The 18,192-nt window shown below is 34.5% G+C and overlaps 1 protein-coding gene across 1 annotated transcript; it reads left to right on the plus strand.

Annotated features, from left to right (window-relative positions):
* Nucleotides 1-1,154: 1,154 nt before the first annotated feature.
* LOC126810520 (uncharacterized) lies at nucleotides 1,155-14,294 on the plus strand. Its single transcript, XM_050535634.2, has 6 exons — nucleotides 1,155-1,638; nucleotides 4,007-4,312; nucleotides 5,136-5,519; nucleotides 10,389-10,473; nucleotides 11,730-11,944; nucleotides 13,837-14,294. Exons 1-6 carry the CDS (start codon nucleotides 1,479-1,481, stop codon nucleotides 14,142-14,144), a joined length of 1,458 nt encoding a protein of 485 aa, XP_050391591.1. The 5' UTR covers nucleotides 1,155-1,478; the 3' UTR covers nucleotides 14,145-14,294.
* The last annotated feature ends 3,898 nt before the right edge of the window (nucleotides 14,295-18,192 follow it).

Raw genomic sequence — 18,192 nt, forward strand, 5'->3', positions numbered from 1 at the left:
TTAGTTTGTTCTCTATCCGTCTCTTGCAAAATGTGGGCGTATCCTGCCTGGCAGCCGCTGGTTAAAGAGAGAAATTCAACACCCCATTTGACATCAAATTTTTATTATGAATTAATAGGATCACATTGTGATTCAATTTCATTGATGCAAGCATTAATTGTGATATCACAATATCTATATCATTATCTCGCGCTTTGAATGCCCATCCCAATATGTAAGATTTAGATAAAGAGCTGGCCGTTCTTGCTATAATAGTTCAAAAAAAGATAATGAAAAATGAATTGAAAATTTCATTCAGATTACTTTATTCTGAGCCAAGTTATCACTGTTGTAGTTTTGACAAGATGTGTGCATATTTTGTTTATTATCGTAACCACGGTACTGGTATATTCGAGTCTTAGCCTTGATTCTCCATTTTTAAATTAAATCATTAAATGACCGAACCATTCTAATCTAGTTAAAATCTTGAGCATCCGATGACATCAAGAGTTGATTATGGTCTTGTCATGTTAACAAATGTCTAGTTAATAATTTATATAAACCTTAAAGAAAGACCTGCTATAGGCAAATTTAGCTCTTGAACAATGTATCTTTAAATATATTTTAAAATGGAATGAAAATGGCGGGAAATAACTAAAAAATGTCAGGAAAAGGTCGAACAAGTAAACAGGGTAGTGGGATGATCATTTGGAAAATTATACAACCCTAAATTGCATGGTTATTATATGAAATGAATTGGGCTTTATAACGTCCTACTGTTCCGCTCCTATACTGGACTAATGAAGACGGACATACGCCATACAGTGTGCTATGAGGGAAATTTTGCCCGGGCAGCGGCACTATCGCCTACTCTTATATCGAATTCCAACTGCCAAGGGATCTTTTACGTGCATTCCATAGAGGTGTATATATTACCCTCCATGGTGCATTCCAATGTATACACGGGACCTCGGTTTTTCTTATCATCCGAAGCTAACCCTAAATACCGAAATAGGTAAACCGGAGCCTGGTCCTCTGTGTGCTGGGGTTAGAGTTAGGTTTTTCCGGTGTTTTCCGGTATTGAGTATAACATGGTGTTTTTCGGTGTTTTTCCGGTGTTTTCCGGTAAATAGTATAGCGACTCGCCCCGAGCTTCCTAGCGGAAGTACCTGAACTCGTGATTTGCGATAATGAAAATGACAACAACATCTTCAGGAATAGTGGATCAGTTATGCTCATGTAATAACTGTAGAATACCTGACGATGTTTAAATGCTGGTTTTGATATTCACACAATTCCGCGATAGGCGGGGAAGAAATGGCATTAATAAATTTATTGTGAATATTTAATATTACATGTAGATCTATGTTTTGTTAACCTAAACCAAAGTTACCTAAAAATCTCTGTGACGGCGGACACTGTGAGGTGGTAGCCTATCAAGTTGGATTTTGGATGTTTTTAGAACTATTAGATCTATAGCTTTAGTATTAAATAAAAAAATGAATTTGAATGGACAAGGATGGATATATTTTATTTTACTGGCATTTCCTAGTATTGGAGCAATACAGGGAACACATGATAATGTGGACTCTGTAACTGTACCTTCTGTGAAAACGACTACAGTGTTTACTATGCCAACCTTTTCACCCAGTGAAAAACGTAAGTGTTTTATTAAGTTTTATTATTATTTGGTACAGACTAGATAATCCAAACCTCATTAAATATTATTGAAAAAGATATTTGAATTTTTTTTTTTTTTTTTTGTAAAAACAATGATGAGTTTGACTGATCAAATACATTTTACACCAATTTCGTGTAAATCTCAATCTGATTTAAATTATTTGATACTAGGCCTATGACGGTTTCAATTTCTAGATAAAAAAAATAAAATTACAGCCTTAATCATGTTGATTGGCACGTGATGTTTCAGGGTCTACACATCTTAATATGGGTGGTACTTTTTACCGGTGACCACCGGCGACTTCCGCCGACCGTCGTGAAATTACCGCCGACCAAATACTTTTTACCGCCGACCGCACTGTAATGACTTTCGATCGTAATATAATTACCGCCGACCAAATACTTGTTACCGCCGACCAAATGCTTAATGATTCCTTGTTACCGCCGACTATATAAAATTAATTAAATTATTAGTGAAAAAAAAATAGATTTGGTTAAATACACAGAGTTTGATAAAAATATAGATTTTATTATATATAAATATTGTCGACAACCCTAACCCTAACCCTTGCACTAATAGAAGATAGGCCTAAAATGTTATTTTTTTATAACCAGTAGCTGAAACAATCTTGATATATTTGCCCTTCAATATCTAAATTGTAGTTTTGTTCTTCGATATTCTTTAAAATATATATGAATGTTTTTCGACATTACACCTCAAATAAAAAATAACATTCTTGTTGTATTCTTTTTTATAAAAAGTCGGCGGTAACAAGGAATCATTAAGCATTTGGTCGGGGGTAACAAGTATTTGGTTGGCGGTAATTATATTACGGTCGAAAGTCATTACAATGCGGTCGGCGGTAAAAAGTATTTGGTCGGCGGTAATTACACGACGGTCGGCGGTAAAAAGCATTAAGTCGGCGGTGGTCGGCGGTAAAAAGTACATCCGTCTTAATATCACTGTTGTACACATCACCAACGACTACTAATCTTCTTTCAAAAACTAGTGTCTTTTAACATTAAACCTTAGTCCTTTTACCGAATACTAGTGCTGGGTATTGCCATAGCTACAATATTTTGGGCTAAACTGTGCTTTAGCGCTACAATTGATACAGGATAAGGGGCCTTGCACAAGTAGGCTACAAATCGGTTCAAACACACAATTGTCAACACATATCATTACAGTTTGAATTGAAATAATAGTGAAGACTGGACCACTAAAATAGTTACCGAACAGTTTTTCTTTATGGTAATGCATTCTACATCTTCGTAGCGATATTTCTTATAATGTACAATCCGCCATGACACCCCCAGGTGAAATTTCTGCAAACATCGCGCGTGGTAACATTGCCCATCACTTTCCTTATAAGGCAGTGTTACTATGCTTTTTATACAAGCATATTTTCATTTCATGTGGACGTATATTGTCGTCGGGGTCACCCCTGTCCGTCCCGTCCACAATTTGTTTGTGGACACTCTACATGTCACAATGTTTATTCGATTTTGACGAAACTTAAAATATAGGTCTATCTCCCAAAGATTTCTGTTCCTTTCGATACTGGCATAAATCGGACCTTAACTTCATGGATTATGGCTCCCGATTATATGAAAATTCATGTTTTTAGCTTGTGGGTGCTCTACAGGTCACAATTTTCATCTAATTTTGATTGTATGAAAATTCATGTTTTTAGCTTGTGGACGCTCTACAGGTCACAATTTTCATCTCATTTTGATGAACCTTGAAATGCATGTTGTGTAAATATATGGTAGGCCTATAACAAGGTTGTGGACACTCTAGAGGCCACAAGTTTGATCTGATTTTGATGAAACTTGAAATTCATGTTTATAACTTAAAAGATCTTGGTTCTTTTCGATATTAGGGCATATCGGATCATAACTTCCTGAATTATGGCCCTTGATTGTACGAAAAATCACGTTTTTAGCTTGTGGTCCCTCATTACACTCTAATGAAAAACGGACGAAAACTGCCGTACAAAATGTCCGCCCCTCATACGCAAAAAGTGTAAATATATGGTATGTCAAGGTTGTGACCCTCTAGTGGACACAATTTAGATCCGATTTTGATGAAATTTCAAATATACAATGTAACTTTATATCACAGAGATCTTGGTTCCTTTTGATACATGTATTTGTGCATATCGGATCATAACTTCCTGAATTATGGCCCTTAATTGTCGTACGAAAAATCGCATTCTTAGCTTGTGGTCCCTCTAGAGATCACAATTTTTATCTGATTGAAAAAAAAAAACGTTTGAATATATAACATATCTGTAAAAAAGTTATATGTACAAAGTAAAACACCTGTTATTTCTGTTTCTTTCAGTGAATTTTACTTTAAAGCTATCAAATTCTGGACCTGCCTGTTTGGATTCTCAAATTATCTTCAATGCTTCCCTGTTGGATCATCAAGGTCGCACCGTTCAATCAAAGTTTTTCCATTATCAGTGGTTTAATAATGCAAACCAGTCTTATGAAGTTTCCAAAGGTCAATATCAGGCTGCAATAATAAAGACATTCGAGAGTGATAGTGTAGTTGCTGGACAGTATTTAATGAGCGTTGCTGTTTATGGAGACCAGGATTCTAAGAAGAAAGTGATAGCACATTCAAGTACAACGTTTATTTTAACAGGTAATCCAGATCTTAATGTATGTTATTTGTCTCTTAATTTTAGAAATCACCAAAGCTACGATGGCATTGGCGTACAATGACACATGCAGCTCCAGTGAAGAACCATGTTACTGAATATACAATATACATGCATAGACATGGTGGCTTTTGGTTAACCCATTATCATGCAAAGTTTCTTAGTAAATTAATACCCTGTATATTTTTAACATTGCTAGTCTTGATAAACACAAAAACATAATATGGAACACAATTAGTTTTTTAATCAAAGCGACATTCCTTAACTTTATCAATGAAACGTTCTTTAATTAAAATAGTAAGCTAATTATGTTCCATATTATGTTTTTGTATTTATTATGTGTGCTAAATGCTGAGCCATCAAAGAAGATTGCTAGTCTTGAGTGAAATTGTGAGTCAAGTCTCGCATATTACTTTTTTAATGTTAGTATAATCCCAATAAGGGTCTTAATAATTGGGTTAACTTTACTAATGCTTAGCTTTTTATAAACATGTAATCATCCAGGCAAAATTTATTTATAAATGTAACTTGCCGAATTAGTGTAAAGTTTGTTTCTTTTTTTCACAACTTTTGTAAGTGGTAATATGTAGAAACAAAATGTACATTGTACCATCTCTATGCAGGTTTCATTCTACTACGGCATACTGCACAGATCCTAATACAACAGATTCTGGCCTCATTCATGTATCGAATTTGGCAATGCCATATTGTAATAAATTCTTCATGAGTACGTTACATATAATTATCTTGTAATATGTATCTTTATCATTTTTCTTTTACAATGATCATAGATTTTTTTTTCTTCAGAAAGTTTAAATGGTGATTTACAAGTAAACCAGAGTCTTCCTTTTCAAAGAAACAAGACTGTATTTGCAACAGATCATCCCATTGTTTTAAAACTGAATATGAAAGATAAATTTGATAAGAAGAGATATAGATTTAATTTTGTATGGTACAAGAATAACAAATTGATGAAAGCTACATCGAAACCAGAATGCACATTTCAGATACCTGAAAAGGGTTCTTACAAAATTGAGGCCAACGCATTTGCATATTCCAATGTTAAAACAATGGACAGAATAAATTATCCAGAAGTTCTTTCAGATTTGTTATTAGTGGTTAACAGATGTAAACAACCTAATTCATCCGCAGACAAATGTAAACGTTTTACTCAGAATATTACTACTATAGGTAGGTATTTGCACCTAGGTATTTTTACATTCACATTCTTGTTTATCATTCTAGACATCTTCAGAACAGCTAGATGGATTTCAACCATATTTAGTAAGTTTCTTGCTCAGGTGGTGCTTATTCAGATTTGTTCAGATGAAGTTGGTCAGTCCTATGTAGATGCGATCTGATTAAAATGCAGATCCTATTTCGTTTTGTTTTTATTGTTCAAAATTTCGTTATACTTGTCTTTACTACACTAGGATCTGGAAGAGTTGTTATGTAACAGGCGTTTTACTTGATTTGAGGAATAAGCCAATGAAACGGTCTGTTACGGCGAGTTCTTGGCCTTTTTATGCATGGAACTGTGGGTAAACCACTAGAAACATCAATGCCGATTGATTAATCAATGTCTGACATCATAGGGTCAAAAGCCGCTTGTTTGACCCCTGGCGTGAACTCCCACTATAACTTGTCAGATCTTCATGTAGTGTAGACCATTGATGGAGATGGGGTCAGAAAGGGCAAATTACCGTATTTTTCGGTGTATAAGGCGCATGCGTAGATAAGGCGCAGGGCGACTTTGGCAGAGGTGTTTCAGGAAAAAAAATAATATGTGTGGCTTAGGCGCACCCTTTCCCAGCGCGTGTGAAACTCGTGCCATAACATATGTGACTCAAATCCACCTGCGATCTCCAGTAACTAGGTCAAACTCTATTGTTTACAGTTATAATAATTACCGATATTTAGCCGTATCAAGCTTTATATAATTATATTTCTTTATGAAATAAATTGCTTTTGTTACATTTGTTTATATAAATTATAACACGCAATTGCATTATTGCATAACTTTCAGCTGTAATTCTGTTGCTCGTATGGTAGTGAAATTGTCATTCAAGTCCCGCCCACAACAAACATGGCCGTCTATTACATCGTGTTAAATTCGTGAGTAATTGTCTGTGATAAATGAATCGGTTTTGATGATAAACAAATTAAATAATACCTGTAGAAATAATATATCATGATCAGCTACTCACAACTTAAATCCTGACTACCGGTAAAAGAGAAACAACAATTCCAGTTTACTCCAAGTTATGCAAACAACTGACAAACGATAGCGTCTGTTGCCCCGCCCACTCCACGCGTCATGACAATACCCAGATTGTAGCCATTTAGATCTATCAGTAAAATAATACAATAGCATTTAGATCTATCAGTAAAATAATACAATAGCATTTTTAATACCAATCAAAAAAACAATGATTTTGTCAACTACAAACAACTTCATAAAGAAAACGGTAACAACTCACTGGTAGATAATTAACTATACCGGTAAAATAATACAATAGCATTTTTAATACCAATCAAAGAAACAATGATTTTGTCAACTACAAACGACTTCATAAAGAAAACGATAACAACTCACTGGTAGATAATTAACTATACCGGTAAATTATAACAATGGGCCAATCACTGAATCCATGTTGAATGAAAACCGTCGGTAACTTAAAACGGTTACTAAAAGACAGTCTTGCTCAAAGAAAACACCCCGATGTATATAAAACACCAGTGAACATTCCATCATTCTTAAAAATTATTTATTCAGAATGGCTACGAGACGAACCGCTTATACCGCTAAGGAGAAGTTGAGGGTAATTAGTTACGCTGAAGCACACGGTAATAGGGCCGCGGGTCGTGAATTTAGTTTGGGGGAGTCAAACGTGAGACGTTGGAGGGCGATGAAGGGGAAACTTACCGACATGAAACCTAGTAAAGAAGCGAATAGGTGGAGCGCCGCACGTTATCCTCAAATTGAGAGAGAATTGGTATTCTGTCAGTTTAACTATAATCCCGCCCATTAACGCTGTCATTGTAACAGACAATACCCATAGCCTATGGTATAATGAGCGTGTGCTCAATGGAAATTACCCTTCTAATAGCCAATGAAAACTCTTTGTCTGTCGTAAGCCCCGCCTTTTCGTCAACTTGACTAATATCACCGTTGACGACACACTGTTTGGATTGCGACAGTGGCTAACTGTACCGGTAAACGGATTAGCAGAAATATATGTCATCAAATACGCAGGAATAATAGAAATATTAACGAGAATTTTGCAGATATTGTTAGCACTGTCGTTTATGACTAACGGTATACGGAAAAGCCGGAATAATAGAAATATGACTAACGGTATACGGAAAAGCCGATACCGTATCTTAAATGGCCGCCATATTTATTGCACGAAAAATGACGACATCGGAATGTCGGAATAGCAGAAAAATATGTCATCTAATTATTTACGATATCTTTGCAGATATTTTAATAACACTAAACCGCTATTGACCCATATTGTTGCCACTGTCGTCTATGACTAACGGTATACGGGATATCGGTATGGGAAATGGCCGCCATCTTTATTGCTGTTGTCGATATGATCAACTTCAGACCTCGATGTTGACACACAGAAAAGCCAAGATTTGCTTAATACTATGTATTAGACGCATCCCTTCTAGAAAATAAAATACCTGGTAAAAAAAGTGCGCCTTATACACCGAAAAATACGGTATACATTTTCGTACATTGATTCATCTATCTTACTTGATCTGTCAACAAGATTTAGAAAGGTATTTAGACGTTATCAGAAATCGGTACTTAAAAAAAACACTCAAAGAATTCCAACCAAATGATAGATATGATTGATCATGTTTATCTATTGACATTTGTTTAAAACTGATGTATAATGAGACACAAAGAAAACACACCAATGATTTGACTTAATGATTGCAGATGCTGGTATAATTGCAGGCTGGACAACCCACAAGGCAATAAATAATAATTTTACTTTACAGTCAAACATATATAGACACAAAGGGTAGAAATCAAAAGTCAATAACATGTGTCCACCCCTAATCTAGTAGCATCACACGCCTTGCAATGTTGCCACATGGCTGCATTTAAGATTCTTCTCTATTCTCTTGCAATGCTGCAGTTGTGTCCCACAGATGCTTAATTCTTGAGGCTGGCCTTAAATATAACCTGACCCACAATTAAGGTTTTGTTTTTTAGTCGATCTATACTACTCGTGTGCTGGAAACGATCATTTTATTTAGTCAGAAAATGGTAGTGATGGCATCCAACCAAGCGCTCGAGAAAAGGTTCCGGTACCCATCTTTTGCATGTCATTGTGTTTTCAAAAAACCTGTAGGAGTTGTACTGACCCAAGATTTTTACAGCGAACTATGCTATTTAATTTCATATCCCCCATATTTGCACCGTAAAATTGTGTGTATCACCTTGAAGACATCATTCTCATAGCATGATTAAAGTTTATTTGTCAGACAATATTTACAATCATCTATTTTTATAAGTGCTGCATTTTCATTGCGTCTCAGTCTATTTTCCAGTATTCACTATTCACATCATTAATTATCTCAAGTACAAAGGTTGTGTACTGAATATCACAAGACCAAGCCTAATATATGTATCAAGCTATTGCCAAGAAACTTATCTTGTTGACATTCAAAAAATTCAAACCAACAGTAATGACTAATGATGTTAAGTGGAATTTATTTTTATCATATAATTTTTATCATTTCAAATGGAAGATAATATCAAATTCCCTCCCTAGTTATTGTAACTGTATTAAGTTTGAAACTGACAACAAATTGCATCATTGAAAGTGACAGGGATAGTCACCCAAGCCCTCTTCTTATCAGTTGTTTAATGATACATATTTATCAAATTTCAAGTTTAGTTAAAGATACAGTATGTGAGATTTTGATATAGAGCTGACCATTGTTGCTATAATAGCTCATTGAAAATTTCATTCAAATTACTTCATTCTGAGCCAAGTTATCACTGTAGTTTTGACCAAATGTGTGCATTTTGGTAACCAGGATACTGGTATATTCGAGACTTAGCCTCGCTTTCCCATTTTTAAATGGCGAACCGTTCTAATCTAGTTAAAATCTAGAGTATGCGATGCCATCGAGGGTTGATTATGGTCTTGTTTTGTTAATAAATGTCTCATTAATAGTTTATATAACATTTCAGGCCTAAAAAAAGACCAGCAATAGGTAGACTTAGCTCTTGCATAATGTTTGTTTAACTGCATATACCTTTTATTAGATTGTTAGGTACTAGATCTTTATCTTAGATATCATCAAAATAATAATCAGATATTATATGCAGTTTTTCCGTTGTGTCCACATTTGATGGACACGTATATTGTCGTAATTTCCATTTGTCTATCCATTCAGACCACAGTCAACATTTTCTATCTGAATTTAATAAAACCAGTTATGATACCTTATGTTCTTCAGATCTCGGTTCAATTTCAGACTTTGACATGAAAATGCAGAGCTCATGTTAAAATCATAGCAACTATATGCATGACTTAGCTGCTAGTGAGATTATATTTTCTTGTAAGGCCACCTATCAATAGACATTTGATCTGCATAATTCAGTCTTCAGTATTATATAATCCTTCAACCACTACCTGTTTGATCTTATGTTATCCTTCAATCTTTAATACTACTTTGTCAATTTCAATGTACATGTACTTCTGTAAGCTTATAGCACAAGTAGGGTTATGGGGGAGTCACAGCTGGGTGTTGTCAGGAAATTGAGCAAGATTTCTCTGGTCATTTCGATGCATACATGTATAGGCTTAGAGTGGAGTGATACCAAAAACAGCGGCAATGCTTCACACATTTGTTTGGTTGACGTTATTTGGATGAATGTTGGAAAAAAAAATGCTCCAAGCGAGCAGGGAAGGATCTGGACAGTGAGTTTGCGAATATGAATGCCTTGCCTTATTATTTTTTTCAGATCTGTATTATATTATTTTCAAAACGTTTTCTTTACTGGTATGTGTTGGTTTTTGTTTGCAGAAAGACTGACTGTCTTAGACATTGAAGGTGGAACAAGTGTAGCAGTTAAGGATGTCATCAAGCTTAATGTTAGCTGTTTGGGAAGGTATATTAATGTTTTGTTTTTGCATGTTACTGTTGGGGTGGGGGTTGAGAAAGAGATAGGATATACGCCTACATTTTCATGTGGACGTATTATTGTCGCCCCTGTCCGTCCGGACGTCCACAATTTGTTTGTGGACACTCTACAGGTCACAATTTTTTTCTGATTTTGACAAAAAACTTGAAATATAGGTCTATTTCCCAAAGATCTCGGTTCCTTTCAATATTGGCATGTATCGGACCATAACTTCATGGACTTTGGCTCCTGATTGTATGAAAATTCATGTTTTTAGCATGTGGACAATCTAGAGGTCACAATTTTCATCTGATTTTAATGAAACTTAAAATGCATGTTTATAACCCAAAGATCTTGGTTCCTTTCGATATTTGCACACGTGAGGCTGTAACTTTCTGAATATGACCCTTGATTGTACGAAAAATTGCATTTTTAGCTTGTGGTCCCTCTAGAGGTCACAATTTTTATCCAGTTACACCCTAATGATGGTTGAGTTCGAATTTCGTGAAAATCGGACCAAAACTGCTGGACAAAATGGCCACCCAGCGTGCGCAAATAGTGTAAAAATATGGTATATCAAGATAGTGGACCCTCTAGAGACCACAATTTTTATAAGCCCACATTTTCATGTGGACGTATATTGTCGTCGCCCCTGTCCGTCCATCCACAATTGTTTGTGAACAGTCTACAGGTCACAACTTTTATCCGATTTCAATGAAACTTGAAATATAGGTTTATCCCCCTAAGATCTCGGTACCTTTCGATATTGGCATGTATCGGATCGTAACTTCATGGATTATGGCCCCTGATTGTACGAAAAATCACGTTTTTAGCTTGTGAACACTGTAGAGGTCACAATTTTTATCCGATTTGGTTTAAACTTGAAATGTATGCTTATAACCCAAAGATCGCGGTTCCTTTCGATATTCGTGCTTATCGGAACGTAACTTCCTGAATTATGGCCCCTGATTGTACGAAAAATCGCGTTTTTAGCTTGTGGACCCTATAGAGGTCATAATTTTTATCCGATTTAAAAAAACGTATTATTATATCACCGTTACACCCTAAGAATGACTGAGTTCGAATTTCATGAAAATCGGCCCAAAACTGACAGACAAAATGGCCGACGTTTGTTCTCAAATAGCGTAAAAATATGGTATATCAAGGTTGTGGACCCTTGTAGGTGTTATAAATTCATTATTGCAATTTATGTTAACTAAATCATCTGTGTCTAATATTTCCAGTTCACCAACAGGAGTTTGTTGGAATGCAACAGCATTAAACAGAACACACATGAATGACAATGTGACCTGCACACCAACTGTCTTCAGCAATACAAGTTGTTTCCATCAGATATTAGTACGACCAAAACAAAGGGGTTGGCATGATGTTGGTATTGCGGTTTATAATGATATAAGCTACATGCATGGAAATTATTTTGTATATGCATATGATTCAGGTAAACTTATTTTTGTTTTATACTTATCAATGGAATATTTAGGAATTTTGGCTGGCATGGTTTCGATTCCCCAGTTGTACGTGACAAGGAGTAGAGGGTTGCCTTCCAACCGCATGGGTTTTCTCTAACTTCTCCAGATTCCTCCAACTGTTAAAGACCCTTACGCGCAAGCAATTTATTAAAATCTCTCTTTTTTATTTTTATGAATGAATCGTTATATATGCTTCAGTCTTATGAATGAATCATTATATATGCTTCAAATTTATATTTCATCCAATTTTTGTCTATTAAATTACAATATTGGTTGATAATTATGTTTAAAAACTTTTACCCTTGATTAAGTTGTTTAATCTTTATGGACTGCTCGGAAATACAGCGGCTCTTATTCATCAACAATTACATTATCATAAGACTAACAATTGCAACAATGTCATTTATCACCCAATAATACATTCTACAGTAGATATCGCTTGTGTTGTGTGATATATTTCATAATCTGCTGCGATATCTCCTTAGGAGTTTAATGAATTTAATTGGTCAGTTGAAAAGGAACTACTTTTTTTTATTTCCAAAGAACAGTTCATTTCTTATTAAAAATAACTTTTTTTTAATTAAAAATGAACTATTGTTATTCAATTGACCTTGATGGAAACACTGGGTCAATAGAAAGGACTTTGCAATAGTTGAATTGCTGTCAAAAAATGATGTATCACTACGCCGTAATGTTCAGTAAAAGTGAAATCTACAGCAAAGAATTATATTTATCTATTTGTGCATGTAAGAAGGGATTGGGTGATAAATAAAATCTCCTACTCGTCTTATTTGATATAAAAAAAATATCAACACTCGTTGATAAAGTAAAAAAAACTCGGCAGAGCCTTGTTTTTTGTTACTTTATCAACTTGTGTTGATATTTTTTGATATCCAAAAAGACTGGTTGGAGATTCTCTATATATCCGACTGTAGAGATCACAATTTTTATCTGATTGAAAAAAAAACCGTTGGAATATATTAGTTACACTCTGATAATGGCGGAGTTCGAATTTTGTGAAAATGGGACCAAAACTGCCGGACAAATGGCAGCCCCTGGTATGCAAACAATGTAAATATATGGTATATCAAGGTTGTGGACCCTCTAGAAGTCACAATTTTGGTCCGATTTTCATGAAACTTGAAATATATCTTTATAACCCAAAGATCTTGGTTCCTGTTGATATTCGCGCATATCGGATTGTAATTTCCTGAATAATGGCCCCAGAATGTGAACACTGTCATGTTCCTTTGACAGTTAAGCACATTTTGATTGAGTGAAAGCATTTCAAGGATATTAGATCAAATTTTTACCGTTATCAGTCATTACATCTCATGTTTGCCCAACCGGGTTTATATGGTAAAGGGTTAGACTTTTTAAAGGAGACAGGATTTTATCATAAATTTTAATTGTATATATATATATATCATTTCATTTTTGTATTTAATATTTATATGCATAAAAGTTGTATTTTATTTTTAATTTTACTAACTGTGATATTGTTTTTATTTATGCATATAATGTTTTTCTGTGATATAATTTAGCCTGTCTTGTAATATTCACCATGTTTGGCGCAATATAGCCCGGTTGGAGCTGACGTGCCATAAAACCACATTTCATTTCATTTCATTTGAATTATGGCCAGTGATTGTACAAAAAATCTCTTTTTGTTATACGTCCACATTATGAATGTGTGTGTGTCACCTACAGGCCACAATTCTTAAGTAATCATCTTGAAACTTTATACTTATTCCTTATACCCTAAGGATGATCCCTATTGTTTTTGGTCCATGCCCGACCCACGCCCATTTTTTGTTTTGTTTGCTGATATTTATAAACAATGAAAAAATAATATTTTCAGATTCATCTGGCTCTTCAGTGGTAACCATACCACTAGTATTTAGTTTGTTAGCGGCTGTAATTGTTATTATTGGTGGTGTCTACCTCTGGAAATTGAAGAAAAAGCCCTACATTGAGGTGGCTGATTTTGAATTTCATCCTTCCATAGAGAGAAATGGAAGCTATGTTGTTTTTGCAAATTTTTTGGTGAGGGTCAAACAATTTCTTAAAAGGAGCCCAATAAAAAGGTTATCTGTTCAAAGTGAAAACTCATTCCAACAAACATCCCAGAATTCAAATTCTGGTCAAGCTTTGTATGACAGTCTCTAAAATTATTATAAGACAAAAATAAGCAAGTGATGTGTGCATAGGTTGTTTTTTTTTGAGATTTAAATTTATTTAAATATTGTTCATATTTTATTAACTGTTATGGATCTGCGATTGAATGTCTTAAACCAATAAAGCTGAAGAAAAGTATTATTTACATATCTTTATTGTTCAAACTTGACAACTGGTTGTAAAATTAGGAATTAAGATCATGCAGCAAATAACATATGTTTCACTCTCTGGGGCCAGATGTTCAAAACTCAGTTATTTTCCATTGTCGATTTCTTCTTCTGAACTGCTTGGTGTATTTCAACCAAAGTTAGGTATATGTAGGTATGTTACTCTAGTGGTGCATATTCAGATTTGTTTATAAATTTGACATGCAAATGTGAAGGCCCATTAAGAACAGATTCGATAGTAAAATTATTAATGTGATAGCCTAACCCAACACACCAATTGGAATTTCAGCCCTTATTTCCATTACTTGGAATTGTTCGACTCAACCTTACCCTGAATGGTTGTTTACTCGACCCATATCCACTGATCCATATGTGATAGCCTAACCCAACACACCAATTGGAATTTCAGCCCTTATTTCCATTACTTGGAATTGTTCGACTCAACCTTACCCTGAATGGTTGTTTACTCGACCCATATCCACTGATCTCATCAACATACAACTTTAAGAAAACTACAGTCTTAATTATCCCAATCGGAGCAGAACAGTAGGACATTAAACCCCATTTCATTTCATTGCATTTCACTCCAATGAAGAATTTAAAGGGACAATAACACTCTTGCTGGCTTGAAAGCTCCAGAAAATAAATAATATCTCTATCTAAGTACTAGATGTTTAAGTGTCCTACCTGTTGTGTAAATTATCCATTACATCCTATTTTATTTGTCCAGAGGGTTCGAAAATATTTTTAAATCGAAGTTTCATTTGAAAAGGTTTATGTTAGACGTTTCAAACCATTATGTTGAATATTTCAATATTTTTAAATAAGGTGTGTTAAGATGAAATTTGTATCATCAATTAATTGAAATATTCTTAAATAGTACAATTTGTTGACAAGAATAAAGATTGGGACATATTATTCAGTTACAACAAGAGTGGTATTGAGCCTTTAAGCAAAACTGAAAGATACAATTAATTATTTGTAGAATTTGATTCTTGTTGAGATTTAAGACAGATTAGAACATTCAAAATTCCTATTGATTAGACAGATTAGAACATTCAAAATTCCTATTGTCACGCTTGGTGGGCATAGGTTTGACAAACCTTTGCAAACCTGCCAAAATCATATACAGTAGACATTAAGTGATTATAAATTACTATTATTTGTGCATATATTTTTGGAATTCTCTACTGTCACAATATGGACTTGTGTAATATTTGAAAACTGTGCAATTTGTAAATGGCTTTTAGTAATCAAAAATATAAATATCTGAATGAAAAGGCTGAAATAAAAAAAATACCTGTGTTTACCAGACCAACCCTATTTTTCTGAGCCAAAATCATTTCCAAGGCCCTATAACTTTATCTTGGTATGATTTTATCTAGTCAAGTATCAACAGTGAAATTTCTGTATTTTCAAGATTTTTTTTTTTTTTGGCCATGTAACAGTAAACACAGGTAGTTTTTTTTCTTGGCCTAACTTTTATGTATTTCATCTCTATATAATGTATTAAAGCTTTACTTATATAATGTTATCTTCTTGAAAAGATTGCAAACCTTTTTTATATTGTTAATGTCGGAGATGCCGTTGTTGATTATCTGTTTTTTTAATAAGTTATAAAGCCTTTCAAATATTTAAATCTTCTTTTGTATGCACATATTTGGATTTGTATTTTTAGGTTAAGATTATTGATTTTTTTTTTTCAGCATTATTTGATTTAAAAACTTATTGTAAATATTTGTGAATATTAAAATTAATTTGTAAATAATTGTGAATATTAAAATTAATTTGTAAGTTTAGCACAGACATATTGAGTGGAATGAATTAACCTATTAATGCCTCTCCTATGTTAATTTCAGTTACTTACAAAATTGGCTATTTCAAAATTTGAATTTTGATCTATTTTCATTATTAGTCTTAATTTACTTTCATACCTTTCTTATGTTAAGCAGAATCTAATCTAGCTGTTCAGTTTCGTTAACAATTTGAGGTTTCACAAATGTTACAAGACACAATGAAAACAACAAAATTCTAACTCTTATTATGGTAACAAATGGCACTGTTTAAACATGACATCAACATGATCACCTTGGTGTTTTTCTACAAGACACAAAAATACATGATGTAGCCAACTGGTGACATCCATCATTCAAAACGCTGAATACATAAATAGATTGATGCCGGTAAATAAGAGATTAAGGAACAGTAGTTTTTCTCTCAAATACTGAAATATTTTACGCACACAAGTAAAGTATTTTTATACGCCCACATTTTCATGTGGACATATTATGCCGTCGCCCCTGTCCGTCCACAATTGTTTGTGGACTCTCTACAGGTCACAATTCTTATCCGATTGTGACGAAACTTGAAATATAGGTTTATCCCCAAAAGATCTCGGCTGCTTTCGATATTGGCATGTATCGGATCGAAACTTCATGGATTATGGCCCCTGATTGTACGAAAAATCACGTTTTTAGCTTGTGGACCCTATAGAGGTCACAATTTTTATCCGATTTTTTTGAAACTTGAAATGTAAGTTTATAACCCAAAGATCTCGGTTCCTTTCGATATTCGCGCATATCGGACCGTAACTTCCTGAATTGTGGGCCCTGATTGTACGAAAAATCGCATTTTTAGCTTGTGGACCCTATAGAGGTCATAATTTTTATCCGATTTAAAAAACTGTATTATTATATCACCGTTACACCCTAAGGATGGCTGAGTTCGAATTTCGTGAAAATCGGCCCAAAATTGACAGACAAAATGGCCGCCGTTCGTCTCAAATAGCGTAAAAATATGGTATATCAAGGTTGTGGACCCTATAGAGGTCACAATTTTTATCCGATTTTGTTGAAAATTGAAATGTAAGTTTATAACCCAAAGATCTCGGTTCTTTTCGATATTCGCGCATATGGAACTGTAACTTCCTGAATTATGGTCCCTGATTGTACGAAAAATCTTGTTTTTAGCTTGTGGACCCTATAGAGGTCATAATTTTTATCCGATTTAAAAAAACGTATTATTATATCACCGTTACACCCTAAGGAAGGTTGAGTCCGAATTTCGAGAAAATCGGCCCAAAATTGACAGACAAAATGGCCGCCGTTCGTTCTCAAATAGTGTAAAAATATGGTATATCAAGGTTGTGGACCCTATAGAGGTCACAATTTTTATCCGATTTTGTTGAAATTTGAAATATAAGTTTATAACCCAAAAATCTCGGTTCCTTTCGATATTCGCGCATATCACACAGTTACTTCCTGAATTATGGCTCCTGATTGTATGAAAAATCACGTTTTTAGATTGTGGACCCTATAGACAGTCATAATTTTTATCCGATTTTAAAAACCGTATTGTTATATTACCGTTACACCCTAAGCACGACCGAGTTCGAATTTCGTGAAAATCGGCCCAAAACGGACAGATAAAATGGCTGCCCTTCGTTCTCAAATAGCGTAAAAATAGGGTATATCAAAGTTGTGAACCGTATAGAAGTCACAATTTCTATCCGATTTTGTTGAAACTTGTAATGTAAGTTTATAACACAAGGATCTCGGTTCCTTTCGATATTTGCGCATATCGAATTGTAATTTCCTGAATTATGGCCCTTGATTGTAGGAATAATCACTTTCTTCTTAGCTTGTTCTCTATCCATCTCTCGAAAATGTGAGCGTATCCTGCCTGGCAGCCGCTGGTTGATATTATTTAAGTAAAAGATAGACAGTGTGGCATTATATCAGGTCACAAACCCCAGTAGTTGTAGCAGTTTTATATACGCCCACATTTCATGCGGACGTATTACGCCGTCGCCCCTGTCCGTGCATACGCTGTCCACAATTTGTTTGTGGACACTGTACAGGTCATAATTTTTA

The sequence above is a fragment of the Patella vulgata genome, chromosome 2 (genome assembly GCF_932274485.2).
Source record: "Patella vulgata chromosome 2, xgPatVulg1.2, whole genome shotgun sequence".
Classification (NCBI taxonomy): Eukaryota; Metazoa; Mollusca; class Gastropoda; family Patellidae; genus Patella; species Patella vulgata.

Bases quoted from the DNA above. Each gene is read 5' to 3' on its own strand.
- LOC126810520 (XM_050535634.2), top strand. From the start codon at position 1,479: ATGAATTTGAATGGACAAGGATGGATATATTTTATTTTACTGGCATTT. The intron at 1,639-4,006 runs GTAAGTGTTTTA...TGTTTCTTTCAG, and splicing joins CTTTTCACCCAGTGAAAAAC to TGAATTTTACTTTAAAGCTA. The intron at 4,313-5,135 runs GTAATCCAGATC...TTTTTTCTTCAG, and splicing joins TACAACGTTTATTTTAACAG to AAAGTTTAAATGGTGATTTA.